The sequence below is a fragment of the Diplotaxodon limnothrissa genome, linkage group LG23 (genome assembly GCF_057381915.1).
Source record: "Diplotaxodon limnothrissa isolate DT_005_m linkage group LG23, D_limnothrissa_male_GT1.1, whole genome shotgun sequence".
Taxonomy (NCBI): domain Eukaryota; kingdom Metazoa; phylum Chordata; class Actinopteri; order Cichliformes; family Cichlidae; genus Diplotaxodon; species Diplotaxodon limnothrissa.
In genome coordinates, this window is record NC_140617.1 from 10,980,390 (window position 1) to 10,990,345 (window position 9,956).

The following is a 9,956-nucleotide window of genomic DNA, read 5'->3' on the forward strand; positions in this document are numbered from 1 at the left end:
GAAAAATACAACTCAATACTTTGTAACATAACCTTTGTTGGCAATAACAGAGGTCAAACGTTTACTATAGGTCTTTACCAGGTTTGCACACACAGTAGCTGGTATTTTGGCCCATTCCTCCATGCAGATCTTCTCGAGAGCAGTGATGTTTTGGGGCTGTCGCCGAGCAACACGGACTTTCAACTCCCGCCACAGATTTTCTATGGGGTTGAGGTCTGGAGACTGGCTAGGCCACTCCAGGACTTTCAAATGCTTCTTACGGAGCCACTCCTTTGTTGCCCGGGCGGTGTGTTTTGGATCATTGTCATGTTGGAAGACCCAGCCTCGTTTCATCTTCAAAGTTCTCACTGATGGAAGGAGGTTTTGGCTCAAAATCTCACGATACATGGCCCCATTCATTCTGTCCTTAACACGGATCAGTCGTCCTGTCCCCTTGGCAGAAAAACAGCCCCATAGCATGATGTTTCCACCCCCATGCTTCACAGTAGGTATGGTGTTCTTGGGATGCAACTCAGTATTCTTCGTCCTCCAAACACGACGAGTTGAGTTTATACCAAAAAGTTCTACTTTGGTTTCATCTGACCACATGACATTCTCCCAATCCTCTGCTGTATCATCCATGTGCTCTCTGGCAAACTTCAGACGGGCCTGGACATGCACTGGCTTCAGCAGCGGAACACGTCTGGCACTGCGGGATTTGATTCCCTGCCGTTGTAGTGTGTTACTGATGGTGACCTTTGTTACTTTGGTCCCAGCTCTCTGCAGGTCATTCACCAGGTCCCCCCGTGTGGTTCTGGGATCTTTGCTCACCGTTCTCATGATCATTTTGACCCCACGGGATGAGATCTTGCGTGGAGCCCCAGATCGAGGGAGATTATCAGTGGTCTTGTATGTCTTCCATTTTCTGATGATTGCTCCCACAGTTGATTTTTTCACACCAAGCTGCTTGCCTATTGTAGATTCACTCTTCCCAGTCTGGTGCAGGTCTACAATACTTTTCCTGGTGTCCTTCGAAAGCTCTTTGGTCTTGGCCATGGCGGAGTTTGGAGTCTGACTGTTTGAGGCTGTGGACAGGTGTCTTTTATACAGATGATGAGCTCAAACAGGTGCCATTCATACAGGTAACGAGTGGGGGACAGAAAAGCTTCTTACAGAAGACGTTACAGGTCTGTGAGAGCCAGAGATTTTCCTTGTTTGAGGTGACCAAATACTTATTTTCCACCCTGATTTACGAATAAATTCTTTACAAATCCTACCATGTGGATTCATGGATTTTTTTTTCACATTCTGTCTCTCACAGTTGAAGTGTACCTCTGGTGCAAATTACTGACCTCTGTCATCATTTTAAGTGGGGGAACTTGCACAATCGGTGGCTGACTAAATACTTTTTTGCCCCACTGTATTTGCCTTTGTGTTTTAGATTAAGAGTCGATGCTCTACACTCACAGTTAAGAAGATATTACTGTGGTTAGTGGAACTGCACTCACAGAGCTTTTCATCTGTTGAATTATCATTCATTCAGCGTCTGCAGCATTAATGTGAATTTATTATTCATTATCCTCATCCTCATAAATCTGTACTCCAGCTGTAGTAAGATATAGTGCACATAAATGAAATCTAGTGTGTTGCTGTTTGAGCCTCATTTCCCTGCACTGAAGCTCAGAGGAAGACTTGTATGGGTCTCTGTTGAACCACTAGAACATGCTGTTTCAGTAGATGAAGTTGTTATAATGTTTGATAAAATCTTCCAGCACAGGTGTGTGCAGTATAAAAAAATCCAAGCCACTGCAAACCAGGTCATTCTACTATTACCCTCAAATCTTATGTCTTTTTGCCAATAATCACCCTTCTCCACAAACATCAGGTGACTTGTGAGAGTGAGGACAAGTATTGTGTAATGCATTTAAGGTAAAAACAAACAGAATCTCCACCGAGCACATGTTGGAGCTGACAGTAAGCCGACAAAATCCTCATATTACTTAAATATCAAAAAGTAGTCATTCCCTGAACCCAGCATGTTTTTGAGCTTTACTGTACAAGGAATATAAAAAATGAAATGTTATGAAAAGTATTTTCTCATTTTCTGCTAGAAGAATTTGGCTCTACAGTCATTAGCCTGTATCCATGGTAACACCTGGAGGCTTAAGAAAAATATCAAGTCTGAATTTGATTACTTCTTTTGATATTGAACTTCAGTTTAATTGGAAAAAACTGAATTAAAATTTTGAGAAGCAAAAAACCATACAAGGATGCAAATATGTCTTTCGTCACAGGCAAACTGAAGCGTGGTCCACTACAAAGGCAGAAATAATATTAAAAATTCAGCCTTTTGGCTGTTACAGAAAGAAATGACAGATTGAGTGTGGGATACGTTTGTATTTTTGTTTTTGGTTAAACTGATGAAAGAATCAGAAATTCTCACATTTCAATAGTGAAAAGAAAAACTTGAAGTAAATTTTTTACTTAAATTACTTTACTCAATCTCTTTTTTTTCCAGAACCTCGTCGATCCATTTACGGTATTTTGAGATGTCGGTATAGACGTTGGGGTAATTGGGGTAATTGCAGTTCGCATTATAGTTGAAAGAAACAACCCCAACAGCAAACCCATGACACACCAGAGGACCACCAGAATCTCCCTGTGAGGAGGAAGAATTTTAATTTATCAGTTTATGTTCATTATGTTTATGTTTTTAAGATTTGTGAACATGAAACCGTTTTAAACTGAAAGGACAGAAAACATACCTGACAGAATCCTTTGGTTGTTTTGTATCCACCTGCACAGATTACATTGGCAGGAAGACCAGGCCATTGTTCCTCACAGTTCTTTGATGTAATGACATCCACATCCACCACCATCAGCTCATCAGCAGGTTTATCATCAACAGTTTCAGTTTTTCCCCATCCAGCCACCTGACACACTTGGTTTTCTTTTAGGTTTATTTCAGCATGTGGAATTTGAATTATTTCTACTCCGTGGCCCAGTTTAACTTTCTCAGACAGCTGGAGACACAACATGAAGTAAAAAATATATCTATGTTCATACGATAGTTCTTTAGATATAATCTGAATAATGAAACCACAAACACATCATGTGAAACTGTTGTGAACATGAACATGTACTTACTTCAATCAGCATGATATCATCACCCAGTCCAACACTTTTATAATTTTCATGGATGATTTTGTTTTCAATCTTTATTTTTTGATGATTGCAGCTCTTCAGATTGTGGTTGCCGAGAACAACGTGTGTGGGGCTCCTGAAAGAGTGATCAATGAGAGGTAATCAATACAATGTGTTTTAATGACATGAGTCAGAGAAGCAGAAGCAGAAGATGTTTGATTACTCACGAGTCATTACAGTGTGCAGCCGAGACTACAAAGTCTTCAGTGATGAGAAATCCTCCACAAACATGTTCACCCTTTTTGTTCTGCACAGAGGCCATGTAGTGCATGGAGTTCTCTGGGGCTTTTGTACCATGTATGATGTCACTTCCATGTGCTGAAAAAAGCAGAGTAAAGGAAACCAAAATGAAGTTAACGTTCCATTGAACGATCAGAGGACAATAACAAAGTTTTGCAGATCTTACCGAGTCGTCCGACACATGCCAGAACATGGAGGAGCAGGATTTTTTGAAGACTGAGCATGATGCCAGCAAAAAGGTGAAGTTGTGTTGGCACAAGTGTGAAATTGACCTTTTATACAGCAGTTGCTCTGTCAAATCTGATGATCACAATTTGACTTCTAACCACATCCTGTTTTTTTGGGCACTTGTATTATCTTTACATTATCTTGTTCATCAGTATTACACTACCTCATCATCCTGAAACACACGGGCTGTTTAATGGTTGCAAGTTTCTCACAGTCTCTCACACCACAACTTTTGTACACAAGCAGGCATGTCTAAACCTTCATAAAGCTGGGTTGTTGAAACATTTTTACACCACTGTTAAAGCTCAAAACAACAATATCCCACTGAGTTACTGATTTCATACTTGAACCAAGACTAATAACATTATGGTACTTGGCTCATAATCTGTCCACCAGCAATGTAAAAACAGGAAGGAGATGCCTTTTCATTTAGCGCCTCCTTGGGACCATTTCTTCCACTGTGTGAACTGTTTATGGAGCGAGGTTCTCCTACGGAAAAGTGGTAGTGCCCTCCTGTATGGAGCTTGGTCTCTTGAATGAATAATATGTAAATAGTGCTTTGGCGGTAAAGAGAGTTTTGGAAAGAATCATGAGTTTGAAGCTGGAAATTGGAGACTGGAAAGGATGTGCAGGAAGATTCAGGATCGAAACTGAAATGTTCCAACAAGTGAAGAGAGTGTGTGGAGAAGATGGGAGGAGCACTGTGAGGAGCTGATGGATGTGAGAAAACGAGAGAGAGGGAGGAGAATGGATGGAGGATGGTGAATATAATGAATCAGGAAGTGTAGGAAGACACAAATGATATGAAACGGAATTCTTTAATAGCAATACATTCTGGGTAGTCGCTACCATGTTGTTGTCCATGCAATACCAAAACAAAGATGGACACCAACAAGCATGATACGATACAGATAGAAGATAAACAATGAGGGAAAGGAGCGTCGTTAGGAGGGTTTAAACACAACGAATGGCCATTTTATCTTTAGGACCTACTGATGCTAACAGTAGTGGTGAGCACACAGCAAACATGTTAAGAATGATAAACTCACATGGAACTTTATGTTTACTGAGAGCAAAGTGGTTTTTCTCATTAACTGAAGAATTAATCACTGAGAGGTGGTGTGCATCACCACAGAAGATGTCTGATTACTAATGAGGCTATACGACATGCATCATAGACCACAGAGTATTTGGTGATTAGAAATCATTGATATACATCACCTCTGGTGTTCTGCACAGAGGCCATGTGCTGCACTGAATTCTCATGGGCTTTTTTGCCACGTATAGTTTTACCAAGAAATTGTGGTAGCGTATGCAATGCCATACTCTCTGCAAACATATAGCTCAAAAAGTGTCGAATGAATTCTGTTAAAATGTTGTAGGGGTGTAGAGCGGGGTCATCTTAACAAAGCATTAAAATCTGGCTCACATCCACCGTTGACCGTCTTCAAGGTCAACTTCAAGATTTATTGGTGGAAAACTGAAAAAGAAGCCTTTTAAAATTAAAAGTGCTTAAAAGTAAAAGTGTGGTGTGTATTGTCGACATATAGAAAGGAACACATAAAGACTTAGGGATTTTTCTGGAAACCACACAGCTCCCCTGTGACAGAGGAAGATCGTGACAAAGGAGACTGAGACAATGGCCGTGTTCCAAAATCGCCTCCTATCTCCTATTAATGGCTGTGCCTCATGTTATCTGTCTGAGCTGCTACACCCTTATGTCCTGCCTCATTCTCTCAGGTCAGCAGACCAGATGCTTTTGCTCGTTCCAAACACTCAACGTAAGCACAGAGGTAGGAATAAAGTGCTGCAGTTTGCAGTGCTTCTTACCAAAATAATCCAGTGTAAACTCGGGTTTCAGTCCAGTGGTAATCTCTGAAAATAGGCAGTTCTGATAAGTGAGAGGAGGCTGAAGGAAAATCAGTATATTTTGATATAATGTTACCGTGCCACATGCGTGTGCCAACATTCAGGCATTAATCTAACACAGTAACAGTATTAATTACAGATTCAGCAGAGAGAAGCTGCTCGCTGTGTGCGCACTGCTGAGAAAAAGAAGCTGAGCTCGGTTTATTTCTGCTCTGTTTCATGAAAACTGTGTTAGTGAGGAGCAAAGAGTGGGCTCACCGACACACTCGGCATGAAGACTGAGTGAAGAGTTTCAATACAGAGAGTTCTCTCTCGTTCTGATAACATCTCGCCTCCGAAAAATAAACTCTTCTATTAGCAGCTATTACAGCCATCGCAGGCTGAATACAGGATTTTTTTTCCATGTTAAATTTTGTGCAACTTGCAAGAAACTTTGTGTCATAGACTTTTCAATTCACATTTGCCTGACTCATTTAAATATTCTCCACCTGAAAGTAAAACTCTTATAAATACTTCTGCTCGCAGCTTTCAGTCACCGACTCTTCAGCCTTTTCAGTGAATCCAACAGGTTATTAATGTCTCAAAATCTTTTAAGTCTCAAAATCTCAACGTCTCAAAATCACTGTAAATCAGACACAGCCGTCACAGATATTTTAGAGCTAATAATCAATCAAATATCTTTGCTTTTATGATCCTAACCTCATTGTGTCACTGACACTCAATATTCACATTAAACCACTAGGTGGTGATCTCTGATATATTTTGTGGGCACTGTGTGGCTTCACCCCAGTTCACAGTAATACTGGTAAAACTACAAAATTAATGATGATTATTAAAAAGCACATATGATTAACATGTGAGCAAATTGGCAAATTATATTTTTTATTTTCAAAACTACTGATGATTTTTATAACACATTAAGAACACTACTGGCTGTGTGTGTGTGTGTGTGTGTGTGTGTGTGTGTGTGTGTGTGTGTGTGTGTGTGTGTGTCTGCTCAGCGTATAAAGCTGTGCATAACAGTGGACTTCAGTGAATTCAACATTCGCTCAGCGAGAGTTGAGACAACATGTTCTGCCGGAGGAATTTCAGTGTTTTCATCTTGTTCATGCTTCTTTCCATCATCCAGTCAGGTGAATGATGTTTTGTACTTTAATTTACATTACTGATATCTCTCAGTTGGTGTAGGATGTGTGCTCACTCATCTGTTCTTGACTTAAAAATCTGCTGATTTTCTTATGTGACTGGATTTTTTTTTTTGTTTTAGGTCATGGTTCTGAGATTATTGGAGGGAAGGAAGTTAAGCCACACTCACTGCCCTTCATGGCTTATTTGACAAGTAAGAAATCTATGTGTGGGGGGACATTAATCCACCCACAATGGGTCCTGACAGCTGCTCACTGCACTGGGTAAGAACCCGAGGTTCACTTTTCCTAAATTTCCAAATCAAAATATTGCAGTATTTATTTTTAACAGAAGATGTGAAGTGTAATGCTAACTGATATTTTTTCTTACCCAGAGCGTAACTCCTCCTGACAGGCAGGGGCTGCACTAAAATGTTTCATGCTTTTATAAGAACACAACTTTTAAACCTTTCACCTTGAAAATGACATACTACAGTTGTCTTTACTCATTGTGATGTCAAAGGATCTTGTAGTGAAAAAATAGTAAGTGTGTTGTACAGCTCTCTCTCCATGCTTTGACCTTGGGTGCTAACAGTGAAGGTCAAGGTCAAATGCATAGCCAAACTAGGTACTCATGTCCCCTAAGATGTTTGAAGATGATCCATAAACAATTGTGGGCAATTTCAAGTTTGATGTGGCTTTGACCTGATTTTCACCAACATGAAATCAGCTTTAGTTGTTATTTGTGTCTGACATCACACAACGCTTGAAAACTAGCAAACAGACAAACAAACACAAAGAACCGATTACATCCTGCCCTCCTTCAAGTAGAGAAAAATACACTCCTGACCTTTTGATGTAAGTGAAGTGTCATCACTACACTGAGTTTTTCTTTTGCAGAATGAGCAAGGCGATCCTGGGAGTGCACTCCATCGCCAAAGAGGAAGAAGAGTGGAGGCAGGTCCGAGAGGTTGAGAAACGTTTTGCTCATCCTAACTATTTCAATCATAATGTGGGCAATGACCTCATGCTGCTCAAGGTAAGCTGAAAATTCAGTGTCCAGTAGCCGGTCAAGCAAATATACAACAATGAAAATAAGTTTGTTTCTACCTGATAAAGTGCATTTCTGGGTATGTTTATACATGTTTCAATAATTCGCTCCAACTATTTCCCATTTTCCAAACAAAATATATGAATTATTAAGTAGTGACCCAGACTTTATCACAGTGGCAAGTCGGTAACATATAGATAGTCACTGTCAAAATGTAACATTTCTTTTCAACTCTTTCTCAGCTTAAGGAACCAGTAAATACAACCAAGTCAGTAAAATGGCTCCAGTTGGGCAAAATTGTCAAAGACCCTGCAGATGGCACCACGTGTCTGGTTGCTGGATGGGGAATAACTGAAGAGAACCACACCTCAGATGTTCTCAAGTCTGTCCGCGTGACTGTGATTGGCAGACATAAGTGTAACTCTTGTGAATATTACAACTACGCACCTTTAATCACCAGTGACATGGTATGTGCTGGTTCAAATGGCAAAAAAGCAGCGGATACCTGTCAAGTAAGTATGAAGAATGTATATGAGCATGTAATCATTGAGCTCAGCACCATTTTGACGTTTTGACACCTGTAAGTGAGAAAAAAGGTCTACAGTGCATATGTACTTGCTGCAGGGGGATTCCGGAGGCCCACTGCTGTGCGGCTTTCAGCTGGTTGGAGTTACTTCTTTTGGAGCCGGTTGTGGGGACATTTACAAGCCTGGAGTCTACTCGTTTCTCTCAAAGAGGCAACTCAAGTGGATCAAAGAAACTATGAAGTCTTAAAAGTCATCAGGCATCAGTCCACATAAACTAAGCTAGATGACAATGTTTTATGCTTTTATGATGTTTAATCGGCTGAGCTATCACTTCATACTGTTACAGGAAAAATGATTCTATGTTTCTTTACCTTCTTTTAAATGTACAAAGATGCCTTTTGTCTGCCCTCTGCCTATGGTTAGATTAGTTTAGAATTATCTTTTTAGACTTTCCCAGCAAACACATCTTGTTTCTGGGACATATTGTTTTAGATTGTTTTATCTTCCCTAGCTCTCTGCTGACGAGACTAGCACCATATATGGAGTTGTTTTATTTTATCTGTTTATTATTTGTTATCCTGTTCTCACTGTCTCTGTGCTCTGTGCCTATAAAAATTACCAAGCCACTGTGCATGGTGTGAGTTGTTCTTAGCAGCTCACCCGTGTACACGTTTGATAAAGAAAGTAACTTTGTCTCATTGTGTCTTTATTTCTCCTGGGTTTTTTACAGAGTTTTCCCCCAACATTTCTTGGTCCTTCGGAGCCGGAGCACCTCCATCGTGTCCCATCTCCGTGACCAGTCCACGTTGTTCGCCTGTCGACAGCCCACACACCAGGTGTGTGGAAAAAGACCAAGAGCGTTAAATTCGGGTCTTGGCCAACGTCTTAGAAAGCGACCCACGGTGGTGGGGCCCGATCGAGGTGGACCAGACCCGGCGACACCGACCAGGTAGATACAGACACACTGACACAATCTTGCGTAAAAGCGTATTTTAAATTCAGGGAATTTAAAATAGCGAAAGCAGCTCGTCGCGACTGGAAGCTCCCCACTTCTGTGGGTTTAAAGTAGCTCGTCGGCTGGTAGCTTGGAGCTCGTCGACTGGAAGCTCCCCACTTCTGTGGGTTAGGTTTGGAGCTCTGGGTAGCTCCCCCAGCTGGGTCTAGACAGGGTCTAGGGAATAAGTAGCTCGTCTACAGAAAGACTGGCAGCTCCCCTTATGATAAGGGTTCCGATCGCGCGAATAGGTGTGAATGTGAATGTGTGTGTGTGTATTGTTTTAATTAACGGAGCAAGCTGAATTTTCACGGTCCAATAAGAGACTGAGCTGCTCCTACTGTGTTTTTCTTTTACTGCTATTCACTGACGTGCTGGTGAGTTGAGAGAACGGTCGAGTTCCGTCTCGTAAAGTTCACACCGCTTTTGGAAATAGTCCGAAAGTAGAAGGGCGTGTGAGCAACCACTCTCGTCTCTAATACCAGCGAAGGTGATAGCAGCTGTATCGTGTATATATTACTTAAACAAAAATAAGTAAATACATAAATAAGATGGGTAATCAAGCAAGTGAAATTAAAACTCATTCCTGCTGATGAGCAGTGGTGAGAAAAGAAAAGTCCAGACGCCGGACAAAAACAGAGAGAGATTTAAGAAAACAAAATATAAACAGTCAGAAGAACAGAATCCAACTGCCAGTTTAGTAAAACCAGAAGACGAGACACTGTGCAGTGTCCACAATC

At 41.0% G+C, this 9,956-nt stretch overlaps 2 protein-coding genes across 2 annotated transcripts; one reads left to right on the forward strand and one right to left on the reverse strand.

Moving 5' to 3' along the window:
• Positions 1-2,473: 2,473 nt before the first annotated feature.
• Positions 2,474-3,647, reverse strand: LOC146607597 (trypsin-3-like). Its single transcript, XM_085347477.1, has 5 exons — positions 3,590-3,647; positions 3,351-3,501; positions 3,127-3,259; positions 2,745-3,002; positions 2,474-2,638 (listed from the first exon to the last, which is right to left on the reverse strand). The coding sequence occupies exons 1-5, from the start codon at positions 3,645-3,647 to the stop codon at positions 2,474-2,476; spliced, it is 765 nt and encodes a 254-aa protein (XP_085203603.1).
• Positions 3,648-6,589: 2,942 nt separating this feature from the next.
• On the forward strand, positions 6,590-8,469 carry LOC146607598 (granzyme A-like). Its single transcript, XM_085347434.1, has 5 exons — positions 6,590-6,653; positions 6,788-6,929; positions 7,545-7,683; positions 7,938-8,207; positions 8,320-8,469. Exons 1-5 carry the CDS (start codon positions 6,590-6,592, stop codon positions 8,467-8,469), a joined length of 765 nt encoding a protein of 254 aa, XP_085203560.1.
• Positions 8,470-9,956: the final 1,487 nt, after the last annotated feature.

Coding starts and splice junctions, on each gene's coding strand:
- LOC146607597 (XM_085347477.1), bottom strand. CDS start 3,647: ATGCTCAGTCTTCAAAAAATCCTGCTCCTCCATGTTCTGGCATGTGTC. Junction 3,260..3,350: donor GCTGCACACTGTAATGACTC/GTGAGTAATCAA, acceptor TCACTCTTTCAG/GAGCCCCACACACGTTGTTC. Junction 3,003..3,126: donor ATGATATCATGCTGATTGAA/GTAAGTACATGT, acceptor TTGTGTCTCCAG/CTGTCTGAGAAAGTTAAACT.
- LOC146607598 (XM_085347434.1), top strand. CDS start 6,590: ATGTTCTGCCGGAGGAATTTCAGTGTTTTCATCTTGTTCATGCTTCTT. Junction 7,684..7,937: donor ATGACCTCATGCTGCTCAAG/GTAAGCTGAAAA, acceptor ACTCTTTCTCAG/CTTAAGGAACCAGTAAATAC. Junction 8,208..8,319: donor AAGCAGCGGATACCTGTCAA/GTAAGTATGAAG, acceptor TACTTGCTGCAG/GGGGATTCCGGAGGCCCACT.